The 24,198-nt window shown below is 41.1% G+C and overlaps 1 protein-coding gene across 4 annotated transcripts; it reads left to right on the forward strand.

Moving 5' to 3' along the window:
• The first annotated feature begins 244 nt into the window (after nucleotides 1-244).
• Nucleotides 245-15,273, forward strand: LOC139564202 (glucocorticoid modulatory element-binding protein 1-like). Of its 4 annotated transcripts, none has more exons than XM_071383498.1 (10): nucleotides 245-453; nucleotides 9,584-9,725; nucleotides 10,110-10,168; nucleotides 10,413-10,534; nucleotides 10,767-10,870; nucleotides 11,533-11,681; nucleotides 12,218-12,361; nucleotides 12,680-12,817; nucleotides 13,312-13,434; nucleotides 14,109-15,273. In XM_071383498.1, the coding sequence occupies exons 2-10, from the start codon at nucleotides 9,598-9,600 to the stop codon at nucleotides 14,642-14,644; spliced, it is 1,503 nt and encodes a 500-aa protein (XP_071239599.1). In that variant the 5' UTR covers nucleotides 245-453; nucleotides 9,584-9,597; the 3' UTR covers nucleotides 14,645-15,273. The 4 variants fall into 4 exon arrangements, with proteins under 4 accessions (XP_071239599.1, XP_071239598.1, XP_071239602.1 ...); XM_071383497.1 differs by having other exon boundaries at nucleotides 317-453; nucleotides 9,581-9,725; XM_071383501.1 differs by having other exon boundaries at nucleotides 317-453; nucleotides 9,581-9,725; nucleotides 10,416-10,534.
• Nucleotides 15,274-24,198: the final 8,925 nt, after the last annotated feature.

The following is a 24,198-nucleotide window of genomic DNA, read 5'->3' on the forward strand; positions in this document are numbered from 1 at the left end:
ACTGTACACAACTGTAAACGTCCGCTACCCTTTGGTACAACGTGTGCATTGAATTCTACCTATTTATTATGCAAAATAATTTTACACGGTCAACAAACATCACTTATTGCATGCAAATAATATATGTGTATTATAACAACACTCCTTTAGTGACCTAATGATGATACGTGCGGTCAAATAAAACAGTATGTATCGTTGTTGTGAGCTATTCTAGTCATTTAGCCTTCACCTTTTCTAAACCATTCCGTGGTGCTCAAGCAAGCGGTGCACTCCTAGTAGAGCAGTTTGACCGATATACACATCGCGTGCGAACAACCGCTTCTCGTGACAGTAGGACAGATGCTTCTCACAGGCAAATACTGCCTTCGTTGCAGGAAGTGTAGCGAAGCAGCAGTACAGCGCATGTTCTGAGAACTCTCTGCAAGCAAATGATGAATTCTCTGCAGTAAAACGGTAAGAACAACACAGAATATTCAGTTAAAATAATATTTTATCATTTCTGGTTGGTTTACGTTGTGTTTTCGATTGCCTAGTCTGGAATGGTGTGTACTATGTACACATTGGTTGGTTGTGTGCGTGCCGCCGCACCAACATAACGTCAGTTTGAGTGGGTGAAGGAGGGAGAGAGGCACGCAAGTGCCGAAGTGGTTTATGCGCTGGGAATACTGGCTAATATCTCTGAAACGTTTGTTGGTATTTTATAGTGGATCTCCATCGGATTTTCCTAATTTTTGAATAACTTGGTATCATTTTTTGATAGGGTTTAATTCCTTTTACCACTTCACACAAACCACGTTTCCATCCACATATGTTGTCCCATATTATAGACTCAATTACAGGACTGTTTCTAATACTTTTCAGCAAACTCAATGGATTAATGTACTACTCCACAATCTATGGGTTGGATTGGAAGCATCTGTCTTTACTGTACCATTTTTATAATGCACCCCTCCAAACCTACAGTGCATTTGGAAAGTATTCAGACCCCTTGACTTTTTCCACATTTTGTTACGTTACAGCCTTATTCTAAAACGGATTAAACTATTTTATACACACAAAACCCCATAATGACAAATCAAAAACAGTTTAGCAAATTTAGCAAATGCATTACAAAATAAAAAAACAGAAATACCTTATTTACGTAAGTATTCAGACCCTTTGCTATGAGACTCGAAATTGAGCTCAGGTGCATCCTGTTTCCATTGATCATCCTTGAGATGTTTCTACATCTTGATTGGAGTCCACCTGTGGTAAATTCAATTGATTGGACATGATTTGGAAAGGCACACACCTGTCTATATAAGGTCCCACAGTTGATAATGCATATCAGAGCAAAAACCAAGTCATGAGGTTGAAGGAATTATCCGTAGAGGTCCGAGACAAGGTTGTGTCGAGGCACAGATCTGGGGAAGGGTACCAAAAAGTGTCTGCAGCATTGAAGGTTCCCAAGAACACAGTGGCCTCCATCATTCTTACATGGAAGAAGTTTGGAACCATCAAGACTCTTCTTAGAGCTGGCCAACTGGCCAAACTGAGCAATCGGGGGAGAAGGCCCTTGGTCAGGGAAGTGACCAAGAACCCGATGGTCACTCTGCCAGAGCTCCAGTTCCTCTGTGGAGATGGGAGAACCTTCTAGAAGGACAACCATCTCTGCAGCACTCCACCAATCAGGCCTTTATGGTAGAATGGCCAGACGGAAGCCACTCCTCAGTAAAAGGCACATGACAGCCGCTTGGAGTTTGCCAAAAGACACCTGAAGAATCTCAGACAATGAGAAACAAGATTCTCTTGTCTGATGAAACCAAGATTGAACTATTTGGCCTGAATGCCAAGCGACACATCTGGAGGAAACCTGGCACCATCCGATGGTGGCAGCATCATGATGTGGGGATGTTTTTCAGGGGCAGGGACTGGCAGACTAGTCAGGATCGAGGGAAAGATGAACGAAGCAAAGTACAGAGAGATCCTTAATGAAAACCTGCTCCAGAGTGCTCAGGACCTCATACTGGGGTGAATGTTTACCTTCCAACAGGACAACGACCCTAAGCACACAGCCAAGACAATGCTAATCCTAACCCTAATTTGACAAATCTCTGAATGTCCTTGAGTGGCCCAGCCAGAGCCCGGACTTGAACCCGATCGAACATCTCTGGAGAGATCTGAAAATAGCTGTGCACCGACGCTCCCCATCCAAACTGACAGAGCTTGAGAGGATCTGCAGAGAAGAACGGGAGAAACTCCCCAAATACAGGTGTGCCAAGCTTGTAGCGTCATACCCAAGAAGACTCGAGGCTGTAATCGCTGCCAAAGGTGCTTCAACAAAGTAAATTTGAAACATTTCTAAAAACCTGTTTTTGCTTTGTCTTTGTGGGATATTGTGTGTAGATTGAAGGACAAAAACAATTTGAAACATTTTAGAATAGGACTGTAATATAACAAAATGTTGAGTGTCTGTATACTTGCATATGTGATAATGGCATTTATCCTATAATGGAGACTAAATTAAAGGACTGATTCAAGTTCTTTGTCAGCAAACTCAATGGATTAATGTTTTCAACCACTCTTCTATCAAGTTATGTATTAGAAGCATCTTTACTGCACAATTTACAAAGTCCACTCCTCCAAACCTAATTACATCACACACAATAATGGCATTTATCCCATATTAAAGAATAAATTAAAGGGCCGTTTCATATACTTTGTCATCAAACTCAATGGATTAATGTAGTACAACTACTCCACTATCTATGTTATGATCTAGAGTCATTTTTACTGTACCATTTTGAAAATGCTCTCCTCCAAACTACTCACATGACATAATGGCATTTGCAGTGCCTTCAGAAAGTTTTCAAACCCCTTGACTTATTCCACGTTCTGTTCTTACAGCCGGAATTAAAAATGTATTAAATAAATACCCCATAGTAAAAAAGTGACATTTTGTTTTTTAGAAATGTTCGCACATTTATTGAAAATGAAATACAGAAATATCTCATTTACATAATTATTCACACCCCTGAGTCAGTACTTTGTAGAAGCACCTTTGGCAGCGATTACAGCTGTAAGTCTTTCTGGATGAGTCTCTAAGAGCTTTCCACACCTGGATTGTGCTACATTTGCCCATTATTCTTTAAAAAATGCTTGAAATTGGCTGTTGGTCATTGCTGGACAAGCATTTTCAGGTCTTGCCATAGATTTTTAAGTAGATTTAAGTCAAAACTGTAACTCGGTCACACAGAAACATTTATTGTCTTCTTGGTAAGCAACTCCAGGGTAGATTTGGCCTTGTGTTTTAAGTTATTGTCCTGCTGCAAGGTGCATTAATCTCCCAGTGTCTGGTGAAAAGCAGATTGAACCAAGTTTTCCTCTAGGATGTGCTTAGCTCCATTCTGTTTCTTTTTTATCCTGAAAAATGACCCAATTCTTAACGATAACAAGCATACCCATAAAATGATGCAGCCACCACTATGCTTGAAAATATGGAGAGTGGTATTCAGTAATGTGTCTTATTGGATTTGCACCAAACTGGACAAATGTTTTATTGCTTTGCCACATTTCTTTGCAGTATTACTTTAGTGCCTTGTTGCAAGCAGGATGCATGTTTTGGAATATTTTTATTCCAGAACAGACTTCCTTCTTTTCACTCTATCAAATAGGAGAGTATTGTGTAGTAACTATGATGTTGTTGATCCATCCTCAGTTTTCTGCCATCACAGCCATTAAACTATGTAACTGTTTTAAAGTCACAATTGGCCTCATGTTGAAATCCCTGAGTGGTTTCCTTCGTCTCCGGCAACTGAGTTAGGAAGGACACCTGTATCTTTGTAGTGACTGGGTGTATTGATACACCATCCAAGGTGTAATTTATAACTTCACAATGCTCAAAGGAATATCCAATGTCTGCTTCTTTTATTTTTACCCATCTACCAATAGGTGCCCTTCTTTGCGAGACATTGTAAAACCTCCCTGGTGGTTGTGGTTGCATCTGTGTTTGAAATTCACTGCTCCGACTGAGGGACCTTACAGATAATTGTATGTGTGGTACAGAGATGAGGAAGTCATAAGAAAATCATATTAAACACTATTATTGCACACAGAGTGAGTCCATGCAACTCATTATGTGACTTGTTAAGCACATTTTTACTCCTGAACTTATTTCGGCTTCTCATAACAAAGGGGTTGACACGTTTGTCTGGTTTGTCCCCGGGACAAAGCGGGAACTAGACAAAACCACCAGGGGACCATGAGCGAACATCCCAAGAACATCCTAAAAACGTCCTCGAGAACGTTCCCTTGGGTCCATCACACAATGTCCTAAGGACTAGTGACATTAACATCCTGAGAACTTCCTAAAAAAGGTCCTGGCAGTGATGGCCTGAGAACTTACAGGGAACCAGACAAAGGTCCCCAAGAGAAAGTTCCCTTGGATTTTGTGATTTGAGGGCCCCAGCCAGAGGCCAGTCTGAGCCCCCCCCCCGCCCCTCCCCTCCTTTCTTTTTATAGGTTTTATAGTAACGACGTTATTTAACTGTAAAAATGACAGCGCCACTCTGTCTCACTATATGTAGCCCATGTATTTGATGCTGTCTTGCCAAAAAAAGAGTATGACACTCTTTTTGGCCAGACAGCATCAGATACATGGGCTACACATAGATGTCCTCTGCCTCGACGAAGATTGCAGTATTATCTGCAGCACCTGTCTTTTTACTGAAGAAATGCATATTGTATACCCCTAGAGTCTAAGGGCCCGGCCCTGGGTTTCAACTAAGCTAGCCTCGTCGAGAACCAGGATTCCCTTATACAGGTAAGCCTGGGGAAGTTCATGGCAGAAAAATAGCTAAATATGGGTGGAGACCCGGTGTAAATCAGTAATGCCTTGCTTGGGCGGAGCTACAGTACTGCTCACTAGATTAGTGTCATAGGTGCAACAGTGTGTGACAATTCTTTTTACAGTCTATGTTGAGGATGGCTAGGAAATCGCCAATTTAAACCCCATCAAAATATGTTGATGCATGTCAATTTTGTGTATAGAGCACACTTCGGACAAAACTGAATTACTTTTTTCCTCCAGGTTGGCAATGTTGCAAACTATACTGAACAAAAATCTAAACGCAACATGTTTGTCCCATGTTTCATGAGCTGAAATAAAAAATCTCAGACATTTTGCATATGCACAAAAAGCTTATTTCTCAAAGAAAATGTGTAGTTTACATTACTGCTAGTGAAAATTTCTCCTTTGCCAAGATAACCCATCCATCTGACAGGTGTGTCATATCAAGAAGCTGATTAAACAGCAGGATCATTACACATGTGCACCTTGTGCTGGGGACAATGAAAGGCCACTCCAAAATGTACAGATTGTCACACAACACAATTGGCATGCTGACTGCAGGAATGTCCACCAGAGTGTAACGGCAGCCTTCCTCCTCTTCACGAGAAGAGAGGGTGTAACAGGGATCGGACCAACACGCAGCGTAGCCAGTGCTCAACATGTTTAATAAAACGATAAACAGTGAACACTTACAACGAATACAAAATAACAAATGTGGCAAACCGATACAGCCCTATCTGGTGCAGAGAAAACACAAAGACAGGAAACAACCACCCACAAACCCCAACACAAAACAAGCCACCTATAAATGATTCCCAATCAGAGACAACACAAAACACCTGCCTCTGATTGAGAACCATATTATGCCAAACATAGAAACAGACAAACTAGACACACAACATAGAATGCCCACCCAGCTCACGTCCTGACCAACACTAAAACAAGCAAAACACACAAGAACTATGGTCAGAACGTGACACAGAGCTGTTGCCAGATAATTGAATGCTCATTTCTCTACCATAAGCTGCCTCCAACATAATTTTAGAGAATTTGGCCGGCCTCACAACTGCAGACCACGTGTAACCACGCCAGCCCAGGACCTCCAAATCCAGCTTCATCACCTGCGGGATCGTCTGAGACCAACAACCCGGACAGCTGACGAAGGTGTGGGTTTGCACAATCAAAGAATATCTGCACAAACTGTCAGAAACCGTCTGCGTGCTCGTTGTCCTCACTCGTTGTCCTCACCAGGGTCTTGACCTGACTGCAGTTCGGCGTCATAACCGACTTCAGTGAGCAAATGCTCACCTTCGATGGCCACTGGCATGCTGAAGAAGTGTGCTCTTCACTGATGAATCCCGGTTTCAACTGTACCGGGCAGGTGGCATACCGCGTGTATGGCATCGTGTGGTGAGCGGTTTGCTGATGTCAACGTTGTGAACAGAGTGCACCATGGTGGGGCTATGGTATAGGCAGGCATAAGCTACAGACAATGAACACAATTGCATTTTATCAATGGCAATTTTAATGCACAGAGGTCCTGAGGTCCTGGCGAGATCCTGAGGCCCATTTTTTGTGCCATTCATCCACCGCCATAACCTCATGTTTCAGTATAATAATGCACGGCCCCATGTCGCAAGGATCTGTACACAATTCCTGGAAGCTGAAAATGTCCCAGTTATGCATGCCAATTTCGACTTTCTGCATTTGCGGTGGAAGGTGGCAGAGCTACAGCGGTGTTTGTCAGGCCAGGAGACATCTCGAAAATCCGTCTTCTAACAAAAACGTCTGTAGTGTCCAAACGGTTTGTCCTACAAATGAACATGACCCATCAATGGAAAGATTACTCTCACGATGGTGTTTTGCTCTACGAGTGTCACGGTACGCGTAGGAAGGTAACCTGTTACCGGGCCAAAACATTTATGGAAGTGAATAGGGCAATTCCACGTCAAAGGTAATAATACCACGGTAAAATGTATTTGATTTTTATCCTAAGCTTTCTTAGAATTTAGATATAGGACAGACACTTGAAAACATACTTCCTTTTGATGACATTTTTGACTATCTGTTTTTCCATGTATGAATCTGTTATTCAATGCATTTCTATGGGCTAATAGTGGTAAGGCCAAATTCTATGTTTCATCAAATATATACAGTACCTGTCAAACGTTTGGACACACCTACTCATTCAAGGGTTTTTCTTTATTTTTACTGTTTTCTAGTGAAGACATCGAAACTATGAAATAACACATATGGAATCATGTAGTAACCAACATTTTTTTATACAAATAATATTTTATATTCTTCAAAGTAGCCACCCGTTAATTGAAATGCATTCTGTCATCAAGGCACAGGGTGGCTACTTTGAAGAATCTCAAATGTAAAATATATTCTGATTTGTTGAACACTTTTTCGGTTACCAAATGATGTGTTATTTCATAGTTTTGATGTCTTCACTATTATTCTACAATGTATAAAATAGTAAAAAATAAAGAAAAACCCTTGAATGAGTAGGTGTGTCCAAACTTTTGACTGGTACTGTATATATTTGATGAAACATTGAATTTGGCCTTACAAGGTGCACCTGTGTAATGATCATGCTGTTTAATCAGCTTCTTGATATGCCACACCTGTCAGTTGGATGGATTATCTTGGCAAACGAGAAATACTCACTAACAGGAGTGTAAACAAATTTGTGCACAAAATTTGAGAGAAATACACTTTTTGTGCATATGGAACATTTCTGGGATCTTTTATTTCAGCTCATGAAACATGGGACCAACACTGTTGCGTTTATATTTTTGTTCACTGTAATATGGGCTACTTTTATGTACAGTGTGTGTACTTACATTGTTATAGTACCAGGGTTACGTTTACCAGCTAGAAATATTGTAATCAGATTACATATATTTTTGAAAAACTAGATGATTATTTCGAGGATTACTTTTAAATTCAGAAAGGATGTTTGTGAAAAAATATATTTCACTCTTCTCTGTTTTCTCAATGACATTCAAATCAGCATTGAAAAAAGGCACAAATTTAAGTTTGTTCCAACTGAGCAAGTCTGAGCACAGATCAGAGACCACTATGATGACACACCAAATGTGTTTGATGGATCGTGGGAAAAGAGCAGGAACAGGCTTTGGTAGGCTATAGTCCAAGCTATGTCTTGCATTGGTGCTACTGCTGTCGGCATCCAAAGATTATCCAACTTGAATAAACGCTTGGAAGTAAGGATGACAGCAGTGGTGTCGTCTACGGTGATACGGATATCACTTACTATTGATATCTACATTGGCGCATTGCTGCTCTCTCATTTAGCTATTTGCGCTTTATGGATTGTGGTTGTTGTGGATGGCTGTTCACAAATCTAAATGGGTATTTGAACCCAAAAATGGTTGAATTCAAGAAGTTTAAGCTGCCTGTCAATCATTGTTTTTGAAACCAGTGGACAGCCAGTGAAAAATGTGCTCTTGCAACAGCTGCGTAGTGCGAATCCCAGCCTATGGAATAAAAGTGGGGCTTTTATTGTTCAATCTAATTCATGCTGATTAAAAAAATAAATCCATAGGCCTAATGGACACATGCTCAAACTCGCACACTTTTGAATAGAGGTAAAGGGGCAATCTGTAGTTAATACATCAATTTTAGGATTTATAAATTATATTAATGTAAAGATAGAATTTAATCATATTATTATATGTAGTAAAAAGCGAGCGGTTAGAAGAATCCTACATAGCCAACCCATAAAGTAAAATTTTACATCCATATATGGCCAGCTATGTAAACTTCAACATTGATTTATCTTGCAATAGATGTCGTTCAATTGGTAACATACATGTTTGTCTTCTTCTAATGCCTCTTAAGGGGAAAGTAATCTAAAAGTAATGGAACGTAATCAGATTACGTTACTGAGTTTGGGTAATCCAAAAGTTACGTTACTGATTACAATTTTGGACAGGTAACTAGTAACTGTTAACGGATTAGATTTAGAAAGTAAGCTACCCAACCCTGGTTAGTACAGTAGGTAATCTCAGCACCCAGAATAACCAATGAGAGACTACACTGTCTGCTACTTATGTAGCTACCTAGAAGGCATGATTTTAGCACCACATGCAATAAAGTGGTAATGTTGTTTTCTCTATTTCTTCTTACAAACCATTCCAAAGTTAGGGGAAGAACAATTCAACTTGTTGAAGCCTGTCAGTCTGTTTTTGTTAACCCCTATTTATATATATATTTTTAAAGGGGGTAACCCATACTAGTAAATGCTCATAACCTTCACGCAAAATACTTTTTGTCAGATGATAAATTATTTGATTACATGAGAAGAAAGCCCAGTCAGAACCATTTGTACCATAAATTCAATATGGATCTATTCTCAATAGCTACTATTGCATGTCAGGACCTACAGTACTATTTTGGACTAGCGTAACATGGACCTCTATACAGTATGCTGAAAAGCATCCCTGTGTGTGCGTGTGCGTGCGTGTGCGTGTGTGTGAATGCATGCATGGGGTGGCAGGTAGCCTAGTCGTTAGAGCATTGGGCCAGTAACCGAAAGGTTGCTAGATCGAATCCCCGAACTGACAAGGTAAAAATCTGTCGTTCTGCCCCTGAACAAGGCAGTTAACCCACTGTTCCTAGGCCGTCATTGTAAATAAGAATTTGTTCTTAACTGCCTTGCCTGGTTAAATAAAGGTTAAAATAAAATAAAAATATATATGCCCATAAATATGCCTGTCCCTACAGCAGTCCAGGGAGTGGTCATGGCGAGTGCTGAGATCACAGTGTCCTCAAGGAACATAGTGATGGTGAAGGAAGAGGAGGAGGAAGGGGAGCACTGTGAGAGCTGCGAGACTCAGGTCATCCTCGATCTGCAGCCCATCATACAGGGGTAAGACTTTAAACCACAGCAGCAATTCAAAGAGGGGGCACTGGACACAACAGGGTGGATGGAGGGTTTGAGTTACCATTTGGACAAAACGCAAAAGTCTCAAAATTCTATTTGCAATTAGTAACTCATTTAATTTATCGTTACTGCGTGATGTAATTACATTAAGAAATTACAAATGTGACAGAAACGTATTTTTTAAAAGTGTACAAAGTGTGCTTTTCTAGACATCCAAGTCGTCAGTTATAAGATCAAGAGTAAGATAAAACTGTCGTTGAAGTGTAGAATTCTGATAGCAGGTTCTGTTATGTACTGTACATTGTAACAGCTGCCTCAGTGGGAGTGGTGAATATTGCATGAAATAGTGGACTTTGTCGCCTCCTACAGGGCAAATGAGGACAACGCTGACACTGGCTCTACTGTCCTAGCCATAGAGACACATCGTGGTAAGATTCCACAAGACGCTTTGTTTCTATTGCTTATTTGTATGACCAGTATTTTAATGAATTACTACATTCAACGTGGAGATTAGATTAGTATTGTATACATCATCTAGTAATTTTAAAAAACTGGATATATCATTCGTATTATCTTGTTTTGCTGTGTTTTTGATGCATGGATGCTTGCTTGTGATATTGTGTACATTATATACTGTGTGTTTACATTGTATTTGACCATTATGGATGCTAGAAGACAATCTTGCGGAGGGTGAGGAGGTTGAGTATGGATACCCCATCACCTGTGGCGAAAGCAAAGCAGTCCTCCTGTTTAAGAAGTTTGTCTGTCCTGGCATCAACGTCAGATGTGTCAAGGTACCAGTCATCAAGTAACTTGTTCATAAGTACTGTATGTCACTAAGAAACACGCTGGTGTGTATATGTGTGTACCTGTGTGTGTGCTGTTTTTGTGTGTGGGGGTTGTGTGTTTGTGTTCATAGATAATTTTGCTTTCCATTGTCGATATGAAAGCATGTGAGATTTTTTATTGTTATTTAACTCTTTCTGTGCCTGCGATTCTCTGTATTGCTGTTTCTCCTCCCTGCAGTTCAATAACCAGCTGATCAGCCCCAAGCAGTTTGTTCACATGGCAGGGAAAGCCACGCTGAAGGACTGGAAGAGGGCCATCCGACTGGGAGGGGTGATGCTCAGGTAGGCTGCCTCCTACTGGGTGGAGGACAGGGTTTATTTACATTTACATTTTTGGTCATTTAGCAGACGCTCTTATCCAGAGATACTTACAGTCAGTGCATACAACTAAAGACGCTAAGACAACCACATATCACAAGTAAAAACGTTATTAAATAAAGCATTTATATGCAGAATCAGTGCTAGGAAAAAGACAAGTGCAGGTTTGGGTTCAATATGTGTCTGGGATCTTCTTGTTTTGCCTGCATTGGGTTACCTGGAGTTTTCTTTGGCCCCATTACATTCCACTACCAGTTAGTAAGCAGCGTTCTTGCGGTGGTAGGATCACATATCACGCTGTCAAATTGCTGAGGTGATGCATTTCTCACCCCATCTTCGTGTTTGCACTTGTTCTCTGTCCATCTGGGGTTTAGTCTGCTGCCTTCATCCCTACATATCAGATCAGAAGCTTTTGTTACAAGCAAAGCTTTGATAAAACATTGAATTCATTAACCACTTGTAAACATTTCACTGTGTAATACACATATTGCCGCAACTAGAAGTAGCTATTTTCTGACTGGATTAGATATAGTGAAAACAATGTTTATTATTATAGAACTAATCATAAAATAAATATACTAAACCATTCTCCTTCTCCCAAATCTTCTCTTATGTCCTCTATGCAGGAAAATGATGGACTCAGGTCAGATTGACTTCTACCAGCATGACACAGTGTGCACCAACACCTGCCGCAGCACCAAGTTTGACGTGTTGATCAACAGCACCCGCTTCCTTCCGGGCAGCGCCATGCAGCCCCCCCCTTCCCCTCTGCCAAGTGAGCCTATCAGCCAATCAGCCAAGGGCTGACTACACACTGCCCAGTGTGCCTATCAGCCGAGGGCTTACCTAACTACAGCACACGTTTACTAAGTACACATTTACTCTCTCATATCCCGTGGCGGCTGCCATTTATTCAACTGCTGTTTTTATCCCTGCACAAACTACACTTCACCTTCGTAAACTGGTACCACTCATATTTTGAAATGGACTACATCAAAACATCAATGAATAATTGCCCTCAGCAGTCTTTGGTGTGGCACCTATTTTATCACTGCACAGGGCAGTGATTGGAGGAAAACAAGTAGGACAACAATTAGATTTAGGGGCCTCAATGGTCTCCTCAGGAGCGCATAGAACTTGGATTGAAAACCCTGTACTGTGAAGGCACTTGCAGAGTCACACAGTTGTTACCACTGCTTACAACCAAATGTCTACAACAGAACTGGATCAGCATTTGAGCTAGTGATATGAGTGATGACATGAGATGTTGGAGGAGTGGTTTGATGTGTGTTGGTGGCTCTCTGTGTATAGTAGATGGAGGCCATGCTGCAGTGTCAGATGAGAGGCTAGAGGAGAAGGCCTACACTACAGTGGAGTGGAGCCCTGGGCCAGCTCCTCCCATCACCAGCACAGCCAATGGACATGTCAAGAGGAAAAGGGGTGATATCATCCCTGGTCAGTATAGCAACAACAGGGATACATTGATAGTTAGCTGAATGTAAACACACGCAAACAGGCACGCGCTTACGCACACACGTTCACACACACATACTGTATAAACACACACACTAACGCACGCATGGTGGCACGCACTCACTCACACATACACACACACACACACACGTGTTTCTTAGGGACTTACAGTACTAAGGAAAGTCACTTTGATGACTAAAAAGGCATCCTGGTCACATCTGACGTCTTGACATACACACACACATTCCCCCAACACCATTCCACTTTCCTAATCATGCCACGTCTCTTGCCTTTCTCTAGATGGCAGTCTAAGCTTTTGGAGAGGCATAGCAGACGTTGGCCTGATGGGGGAGGTGTTATCCAGTTTCCGCACAGAACTGGTGGCCATGTTGAGAGGAGTGGAGGTCCGCAGTGAGAAGGCCATTCTGCAAGAAGCCGGTGAGCTTACACACTCTGTGACAGGTTCCCACAAATACTTACATAATACTGACGTGTATGAAATATCAGAGAGTAAAAGAAAATCTGTTCTGTGGGTAACATGTACACTGAGTGTACAAATCATTAAGAACGCCTTCCTAATATTGAGTTGCACCCTCCCTTTTGCCATCAGAACCGCCTCAATTTGTCGGGGCATGCACTCGATAAGGTGTCGAAAGCATTCCACAGGGATGCTGGCCCATGTTGACGCCAATGCTTCTCACAGTTGTGTCAAGTTGGCTGGATGTCCTTCGGGTGGTGGACCATTCTTGGTACACACGGGAAACTGTTGAGCACCTGTACTCAGTGTATTTAGCAGGTTTATATAGAGAGAGTTGGATTGGCAAGAGTTTCGTAGAAAACAAATCATAATTGGGGATTGGTTCATTTGTTGGACTGATTTATTTGAATTGCCTGTCTATTTGTTGTTACTGTGATGTGTTTTGTTCTGTCAGACGCTGTTGTACTGAACTCCCTTTCTGAGATGTTTGGACTGCTGGACTCAGTGAGGAGGGTTCTGGACCTGAGACGCAGTGAGATTGATGGCAACCAGCAGCAGGTCCACAATGCTCTTAATGGTGAGAGAATGTAAGCTTGGATGTGAGCTTGGAATGGGCAAACGTACACTCTTGGAGAAAAGGGTTCAAAAAGGCTTCTTCGGCTGTCCCCATTGGAGAACCCTTTTTGGTTCCAGGTAGAAACCTTTTCGGGTTCCAGGTATAACTATTTGGGGTTCCATGTAGAACGCTCTGTAATGGGTTCTACCTGGAACCAAAAGGGGTTCTTCAAAGGGTTCTCCTATGGGATTCTAGATTGCACAACACCATTTGTACTGTACTTACAATATATAGGTTTGGATCCCTGCACTAAAAGTAACACCATTGCTTAAGTTATTTTTGCTTACCTGATATGTATTCAGACTATTACTATGTTAGGTTTCCTTTTTTCACTTGTGGTAAACCGTGGGGTGTTGGGTTTCAGTGTGCAGAGATTAACACAGAGACCGTGAGGTTTTAGTCAGCAAACACAACTTTACTAGGCCATAAAATAAACATAACAAAGAAAATCATGTAGGTTTGGCTCGGTCCTTCTTCTTAGCTTTGGCTCTGTGTCGGTCTCTCCCAGTTCTCTGTGCCAGACGTCGCATCACGTACCTCCCCTCTATTATCACCCCCCGGGGTAGACCTCCCGGGACACCACACACTGTTCATTGCCCGATGTTATACCAGTACAACCATGTGTCCTTCCTCAGTGCTGGAGGACCAGTTGGAGGACCAGAGGAAGCCGAGGCAGGATGAGCCCCCACCCAGCCCTGGTCACCTCTACATGGGCAGGTTCTCCAAGACCACCCCCTCAAAGTGCCCGCGGCTGCATCGCTCTAGCTCTTCCACCACCCAGCCTCAGAACCAGACCACACAATCGTCCATCGTCTTATCTCCCATCACCACATCCCCAGTGGGTCAGCCTCTCAATGTGGCCGGCCTGCCTGTGGCCACACTGGCCCAACTCCCCACCGGCTCCCAGCTCTTCACCCACTACACCACTGGCAACACCTCTGCAGGAAAGAGAGGCAGCGCCAGGTCCGTGGCTCTCCATGCAGCCTCCAGGGTGACTGTGCTCAACACAACCACAGAGTCATGGGTGGGGACCCCTCTACAGGTGCTTCATCTAACCCAGAAGAGGGAGCAGGACTCTGGGGACATGGAGAGCCAGAGGCCGGGGGAGGAGAGGATAGTACTTGTGCAGCAGGGGGTACTACTAGACACTCCAGGGATTCAGACACACTAGGCTGGGAACAGTGGGGGCTCAATCAGAGATGGAGGAAGAGGGGGAGGAGGAGGAGCAGGGGAGGGACAGGAGAGTGAAGGTACAGAAGGAAGGGTTGCATAATGTAGAGCATGTCTTTGGCACGAAGAGGGCATATAACCATGTGAGAGAAGAGAGAACCGTAAGGAATACAGTTGAAAGAGAATAGAGTGAGCGAGCGAGAGAGTGTGTGTGTGTGTGTGTGACTGTGTCTGTGTGGAAGAGAGCAAGAAGGTGAATTTCGTCATGCCATGTGTAACTCCACACAGACATTTCAGATTTTAGGCTATATGTGTAACATAATTTTAACGTACAGTACTTTTTCACATGGTGTTTATTACTGCAGGGCCCATAGTACTTTAATTACCCATGGTCTTCATCATCAAGGACATTGATATACTTAATGATAGGGGAGAGTGGGCTAAGTTGAGCCATTTCTCCATCAAGGGAAATATTGTATTCTTTCTAACAAAGATGTCTACATTTATTTCAGGATGTTGTGTATCACTGGAAATAATCAGAATTATGTAAATATTACAGTTTTGCGGGACAAGGTCTGTTAAGCCGTCTATTTCTGTACTGAATTAAATATTACCACTACTGTTTTAAAACCCTGTCTACCTTTAATTTCCTAAACACAAATCAACACAATCACAATCTCTTTTTTGTGTTGGAATAATTTAAAGCATATTTATCACTGTCTTAAAACCTAACAAACTCTTTGTACTTTTTTAAAACATCTTTTAACTTAGGCTCTGTTGTCACCTCATATCCCAGCGATAATGAGAAGAAAACACGTTCAACTTGCCATTGGCTCAACTTCCCCCATGGCCATTGGCTCAACTTTCACCCCATTGCAAACATTTTGACTATATTACCCCACACAGCTACAAGGAGGCACTTTCATGCTAGGTTTAGGACCTCATATTGAAGCTTATAGAGACCCCCAACTGATGTACAGAACAATCTTTAAATTATCTACACTGGTTTAGATACAGTACAAGCATCATGAAAACTCTTAACACAATAAATTAATTTTTTTGGACCTAACTTGCTTACCACTTTTTCCATGTGGTTTCTTTCTTCACAGAGCTCTTCCTAAAGATTTGGTCAAATAAGACATGTTTTGTGTATGGTTTCCTAAAAACAAGAGTGGCCTAACTTACCCCTTTAGCTCAGCTTACCCCACTCTCCCCTACAGGGTTTCATCACAACCTCTTCAGTAGTTCTCATCAACTCCTGTAAATCACAGCTTGTATTCATAAAGCGTATCAGAGTAGGATTGCTGCTCTTGGATCAGTTTTGCATTTTAAATCATAATGAATATAAGGGGGGACCTGATCTCCTTAAACAGCACTCCTACTCTGAGACGCAGAACTCACTGTTCCTCTCAAGAACACCAGGAGATAGGAACCATCTGTGCTATTATCATTTGGCTGTTTGTTCCGTTCTGGGTTCTGAATTATCATAGCAGAACCCAGAATGGAACAAACGGCCAAATGATAATAGCACAGATGGTTCCTGTTTCCTTTAGTTCCGATTTGATTACATATTGGCATCAAAATGACAGCACAGACCGGGCAGTACTCTAGCAAGTCCAAAGTTGTCGAAAGGATTTTGTGTGCAAACATTAGAATATTCCTTTTAAATCTTTTTTTCTTCCTTGAAGTTTGCACAAGTTCAAATTAAAAACTTTGTTGTCCATTTTTGTTTGTAATGGAATACTCCATGATAAATGTTTTGGTTGTTATAGGCGCTTCTGATGCATACACATCTAATGTTTTATTATTTGGTATACTATACAAAATAAATAGTCGCACACCGTGTATAAGCCTCCCAGAAATGTATTCGGTAAACCACCAATGTTTCGGCATCATATTGCCTTCTTCAGGGTTATTATTTTGTATAACAAAATATTTTGCGTTATTATTTATCATACCGAGAGATGCGTCTGTAGTGTTATAGTTTTCTCTTTTTTAGTAGCTCAGTTACTGTTTAGATCCCTTTCTTATTGATGTGAGACCATCTGTTTTCTGATACTGTCCCACTTTTGTTATTAAATACCCAGGAAATGGAGCCAATATTTCACTATGCACTCCCCTCACCTAAAGTTGTGGAGGAGATGAGAAGAGAAAAAATATGGGGGAAAAGTGAAATGATTTTGTGATTCTTTTTTAAACCGGCAAACATGTTTGCTACAGTTTTAAGCAAAACGTTTTTAGTGTTTGTCACTTTCCTCCCACATCATCTACCTAACAACGATTGCAAATATATATATATATTGAAACGTCATAGCACCTTTAATTGTGAGAGTAAATGCACTACATTGAGTAAGACTGATAATGACCAATTGTACAAACTTGTTATGTAAAAGTTTAATTAAAAACCCATTGCATATGAGATCTCTATCTGTGAATTCATTCAGTAGAAAAATGAAAGACCGATGACAACAACCCACACTGTCATTGCTTTACATTTACATCGCAATACCGTGATTGTAGGGTTGGCACAGAGGTTGGAGTCACCATTGGTTTCTTTTACAAAAAAAAGTGCAGAGTTCCAGATCCAGTGAGGAATATTGAAATTGCAGAATTTTGTTGGTTTGTTTTTTGGGACAAAACTTGAAAAATATTCCACTGGACACAGACACCAGTTCAAATTCGTTTTTATTTACATTTGGTTGAGTTGTCAACTAACGTGAATTCAATGTGAACTCAACAAAAAATGTCCCCATGTCAATGGATTTAGGTTCAACGTTGGGTGAAAAAATGACGATATTCCGTTGAATGTTTTGGTTGAAATTACGTGGAAACTATGTTGATTCAATCAGTTACATGCTTCCGCGCCAAAGGTTCACCATGGTCTTGCCATTGAGATTGCGATGGCGTCGCTTTGCTCCTTTCCAATTTAAAAGGTTAGCAGATTTATGCACAACTGGGAAAATATGCCTGCAGTCTTAATATATATTTTAAAAAAAATCAATCACCATGGTAAGCGTAGCTGACATTGTTCAGTCAATCAGGTGGCTCCTAACAAACAGAGTCAAGCCCTGGTCCATATGTACAATGTGCAAATGATTGGCTGAACGCCGAACGCTACTTCCTGGTGTAGCACTGGCGTGGTGGTGGAAATGTTGTTTTACTGTAGGCATATTTCCCCCGTTTTTTAAACCTCCCCATGCAAGTTAAGAAGGTCCAGGAGCAAACCTACACCAAGGCAGTCTGAATGGCACATGTTTGATGTACCTGCTAGCTCAAGGCAACTATGGGTAGGTGCACCCCGGAGTAGTGGGCATGTGGGTGTGTTGAAAGGAAGGAGTGGGCGTGTAAAAACGAGTAGGTGTGTCAAAAGCACTATGCCATAGGTTAGGAATTTTGGCTAGATGGTACACAGCTTATGTAAAAAAACAAATAATAATCGTAGCAGGTTAAGATAATTAACATAGCAGGTTAGGATAATTAGCTTAAAGGAGTCATGCTGAGACCACGGTCTATTTCGCAGATGAGCCCTTGAATGAACACATCAATAAACAACAATTACACTATACATGAAAAGCAAACACAAAACGGGTAAGGGTTAGCTAAAATGCAGAAAGGCCTTTAGGCGGTGCAGTATGACTAATTAGTTGCTTGCTTTCGAAACGCCCACTCCTTTCCACACACCCATACTCTGATCGCCATATTGGGCTGCAGCTACCCCCTTCTCGCTCAAGGGCCGAATGAATCCCAATAAACTATAGCTGCAGACCTCATCTATCAGGCCCCTCTCATTGAGAAGGGTGTGATTGCTGTCCGCAATTCGCGTTTCCACTAGATAAGACAGCCACAAAGTAAAAATGTTCTATGTTGTAAAAATTTATGAATACAGAAATTCGCCTTTTTGTCTTAATTTACGGCATGAGGTTAGCAGTGTGGTTAAGGTTAGGGTTAGGTTAGATAAATTGTAGAAATAGGCGGGGTTAATGACTTTAGGGCTGTGTTAACTAGTGACGTCCTGCAATTTGGGGTGTTCTTGCAAGTGGGTGTTCCTGCATCTCCCCCCCACCCCGCACTGTGAGCAAAACAATTTTGTGGCCACTCTTGACAGCATAGATATATATTTTTTGTTTTAGAGTTAATTTTGTGGAATTCTATACATTTTGCCATGGGGTGTAGAGAGAATGTTGCTGTTTTTAATATCATATAATTGTATTTAACCTTTTACTGCATTGGGCTAAATCAGGGTCACACAGAGTGTTTCTTGGAGGACTTAAACAAATCTACTTTGAAACAAAAGTATACACCTCAGACACATGGTTATGGGCTTAAAGAAATTAAGACACCTGTACCATGTCAGATATAGAGTTGAAATGTATTACATTTTGAGTTTGCATCCCAATATTACACTTTATAGACATCACAGAACACTAAAATATAACAAAACCGTAAAAATAAAGATATGTTTATTAATTATGAAATTAAGAAAAATATTAATAACATTCCACCCATGAGGCCACTAGGTAATTTGACTGTAGGAAAGGGTTACATTGAAGTGAGACTGACTAACAAAATGAATGCCCCCCGGCCGGTATTTCACCCTGATAACAAGTTTAGATAGCTGGCTGCTAAACTAATTTAGTAATCAAAAAAATGTTAGATGACATGGGCTAATTGACTATCAGTGACTGACATAACAAGAGAAAACTGATGATGCACAACCAAATTTCGAAATTGCACATTGTGTATTCTATTATTCTAACTCACAACAGTAAGTTGAGACCCTGACTGTTCCCAAAAAATACAAATAAAAGTTGTCCATCCCTGATCTAGCTAGTACTGTCACACTCTGATCTGTCTCACCTGTCTTTGTGATTGTCTCCACCCCCCTCCAGGTGTCGCCCATCTTCCCCATTATCCCCAGTGTATTTATACCTGTGTTCTCTGTTTGTCTGTTGCCAGTTCGTTTTATTAATCTAACCTACCAGCGGTTTTCCCCTTGCTCCTGTCTTGTCTATAATTCCTGTTCTCCAGTTTTCCCGGTTTTGACCTTTCTGCCTGCCCTGAGTCTGCCTGCCGTCCTGTACCTTTTCCCCACTACTCTGGATTACCGACCTCTGCCTGACCTGACCCTGAGCCTGCCTGCCATCCTGTACCTTTGCCTGCCTGTGTTCGATTTAATAAACTTTTGTTACTTCGACACTGTCTGCACCTGAGTCTTACCTTCAAACCTGATAAGTACACACATAGCTCTAAGAATATCTTGTCACTTACTACGGACCCTTAGATATGAGTGTCACACCTTTTTTCAGATGGGCCTATGGGATGTTTGAGGGGGGTGTTGCTGCAGGAACGCGCACATGCAGGAACGCCCCAAATGCAGGAACACCCCGCAACCACACACTGTTGCTCTCATCTCTCAGGCCTATCATTTACAAACCTCTCAGGGAAAACAAACCTCTTTCAATTGGCTCCTGGATGATTCTCTTTCTATTGGCTCTTGGCTACTTCCTAGTAGTCGCAGTATTTTATTTATTTTATTTTACCCTTATTTTACCAGGTAAGTTGACTAAGAACAAATTGGCCACTAGTCGGTAAGCCTTTCCCGACTGCAAACAAAATATTGAAAAAAGTGTGTGAATGTATGGATTATGTGAGCAGCACTACATTACCTACACAGGTCTGATGTCATGATGTTATTGAGACTGCTTAGCCTGTGACATTGATGTAACATAATTCATTGTTTCCCAATGGAACCTGTAGCATACTGTATATTACACAGAGAACGAAGCTGTCTGGATTCCCTGATTCCCCCTTGTTTCCATCGGAGAGGTGCTGTAGGTTTGAATCCAACCCCCCCAATCACTACCCTATTCATCAAGGCTCAGCTGAAGTGATCGCCTGCTGCTGCTGCTGTGGAATCTCTCTGATCTGAATATGGCAATGACAGAGGCTCTGTTCAACATTTATATCAGATCTCTGTCCCTTTATTAGGTTGAGGAAAGCATTCAGGAGAACCTGAGTCAGACTGATAATTTAACACGCTGTCTAGGGATTGTGAAGGTGGGGGACTTTTGAGTCTATGTTGGGTCATAGATGTAGAGTATTACTTTTGTTTCCTTGGGGATTGGAATCGTAACCATTCTTGATTAGAGGCTAGAGCTAATCTGTTTGGTTCTCCAGACGTGTTTGTTTACAGAGGGTTGATAGTGGCAGCTGCTGGTCTAGTTGACCACTTAACACATCCACACTGTCAGTGTGCCTCTGTCCACCTATCCGTGTATTGGATTCAGGCAGCATATTATCCCAACCCCCACATCTGTGTGGCAAATTACCCTCCGGTTTCAAAGTGGCTAAGTCAATTTGTGGTGTGGTTGGACTATTAAGGTGCAAAATGGCTGCCTGCATCACCCAGGTGTGATTCCAGATGCTAGCTTGACATTCACTTTGCTCCTTTGGTCAAATTGAATCATTTGCAGAGTAATCCATCGCTCATCTGCCATCCCCGGCTAACTACATTAGAGACTGGGACGTGAGCTCCTCTTGCAGGCTCAGAGACGTCGCTCTCGGCAGGGGTGTGCGTCCGTTTCCCCTGTTTAATCCAATCCAGCGTCTCTAATGTTCAGGCGGGGGAACAAAATGAATGATGAAACAGCCTGCAAATGGTGGTTTGATCCAATTGGGCGTTCTGGGGCCACCGTGTATAATGACGTCCAAACTCTGTTCTAATGCTACCTTGGATCATTCTAGGATCCCACTGGGCACAAAATGGTTGAATCAATGTTGGTTTCAATGTAATCTGTCAACGTATTGTGACGTTGAATCTACGTTTGAAACACATTTGAATTTGCAAAAGTAATCGACCAGTACTGTTTCTTATAATTCCAACCAGCGTTGCAAGCATTGAAATGAAGGTAAAACTTCAATTTAAAGACAATAACTTTACCTGACTAACTAGTTGTTAGATCAGTCATGTATATGTTGAAATTGCGTTGCTAATTGCTAAATTGCGTGGCTAATTTCAGGTTAGAATGGTTAGAAAACTGAAACACAATTCATGTCATGTGGTGTTGTAAATACGTTGAACATGCAACATCATATTTTAGATGTTGACATTCTAGCATTTTCTCACTGTTTAATCGATGTCTGTTTTTCATCCTATATCCAATATATATTGGGGTGGTGGAAATTATGTTGAACCCTGCTAAACTTTGGAAACAAGCTGTGTTTTTTTCTGCTATCATGTCAACACATATACGGATACTGAGCAGATTCCATACTCATTTGCGTAGCTGTGCTCGACCTTAATAACATTGAATAGCTGAAAGTAACTCCTCTAAATTGTTTTACACAAGCTATGTGATAGTAAATTCGGAGTGAAGTTGAGTTTATTATTAAATAAAGAAAAACCCTGGAATGAGTAGGTGTGTCCAAACTTTTGACTGGTACTGTAGGTTCCATTCAACGTTGTACATTGACCTCAGATTTGCCCAAAGGACACCATAATTTCAAGGTGTAGTTAGGTATACTATCATTCATTCATGATTCATCTTTAGAAGTTTAAAAGTAGTGACCAACTTTTTATATAGTTTTGTCATTTTTATTTCTCAAAGTAATATATATAAATCGGATGCCAAATTCATGATAATAGTAATAAGCTTTTACCTTTGGATATTGTCTTTTCTAAATGTTATTCATAATATATATATGGATAAGACAATAACCAAATGTAAATGTTTATTATATTAATATCATGCATTTGGCATTCAATTTATAGGGCTAAGTTGCCATATGTGACCGAGCGGCTCGATTCAGTCTTATGTAGCAAAATTTTTAATTGTGTTTTTTACATTGGATAAAAGTAGAGACTCTGAGATAGAAAATGGTATATCATACACTACAGTTGAGGAACAATGGGAAAGTCATTCTGCTTTGAAAGTTTATAAACTTGTAACCTCACTTTTTAATTCTGCTTTGAATGTTGATAAACTTGTAACCTCACTTTTAAGAAAATGGCCCTTGAATAATTTGGTACCTACTGGAGAGCCTTTCTTTGTCTACACCCATTCAACATCGTTCACACCCTCTTAAGCTTTAGCACCACCCATCTCTTTAAGGTTTCACATGTGAGGCTATGTACTAAACGACCAAAGATTTCAAGACTAAAGGCTGGTTTATACTACGAGTGTGTTCATAAATGGGTGCTTAAATTATTGTTGATTAACCATATCATTATTGTATGATGTTATATTGTAGTTATATAGTAGTCAGAGTCACCAACCCTGATCCGGTAGCACCCCCCCCCCCCCCCCCCCACTGAGTAGCATAGCTAGCATAGCGTCACAAGTAACTTGTAGCATCTAAATATCATTAAATCACAAGTCCAAGACACCAGATGAAAGATACAGGTCTTGTGAATAAAGCCACCGTTTCAGATTTTTAAAATGTTTTACAGGGAAGACACAATATGTAAATCTATTAGCTAACCACGTTAGCAAAGGACACGATTTTTTTACTCCCAACAGCTTTTTCCTGCGTCAGTAGCGATCACTAATTCGACTAAATAAAAAAATATATAGCCACTAACCAAGAAACAACTTCATAAGATGACAGTCTGATAACATATTTATGGTATAGCATAGTTTTTTTGGGGAAAATGTGCATTTTTCAGGTATAAATCACAGTTCTACATTGCAGCTGCAATCTGAAATAGTGCTGACCCAGCCAGAACAATTACAGAGACCAACGTCATATAACGAATTACTCATCTTAAAACATTTCAGAAAAATACACAGCGTACAGATATTGAAAGCCCAACATCTGGTGAATCCAAACAATATTTCAGATTTATTAAATGTTTTATAACGAAAACAAAATGTAGCGCTAAATTAGCATAGCTATACCAGGCAGATTCGGCTAGGCGCCCACGGCCAGTTCACATGCACAACAGATATGATATAACATCGTAAATTGGGTCTTACTATGGCTGATCTTTCATCAGAATGTTGATCAAAGTGTCCTTTGTCAAGATGAGTCGTTGGTTCCGTTCAGAATTGTTCCTTTCCCACTCCATTTAGCACAGGTACTGGTCGAGTGGCACGGATCTCTCAAACGTAAATAAAATCAGACAACGGAACACCACAAAACTCCCGAAAAAATTCAAATAATCTGATTAAACTATATTGAAAAAACATACATTACGATGATCTGGTCACATGTATCAAACAAACTTCGAGACGGAGATAGTTTTCATCCATAATGGCCGCACAACAGAAGACAATCGCAGCTACAAGTCGCACGATTTAGACAACCGGAAGTTGTCGGTCACGCCAAAGAATTAGCTCTCATTTCACGTCAGTCCCAGATAAACAAGATATTTTTCCTCTGACGTCCTCTTGACACCCAGAGGAAGGCCAATGAGGTGTGTTTCGGGTCATAGGGGGCACGACCATATATAGGCAGAGCGTTGAAGCTGGCATACACATCTTGCTTTTTTCTTCTTGGTCATGGAAAGTGCTGTCAAATGACTTCTGTATCACTCAGAGACAAAATTGAAACGGT

This window comes from Salvelinus alpinus, chromosome 35 (assembly GCF_045679555.1).
Source record: "Salvelinus alpinus chromosome 35, SLU_Salpinus.1, whole genome shotgun sequence".
NCBI classification, from domain to species: Eukaryota; Metazoa; Chordata; class Actinopteri; order Salmoniformes; family Salmonidae; genus Salvelinus; species Salvelinus alpinus.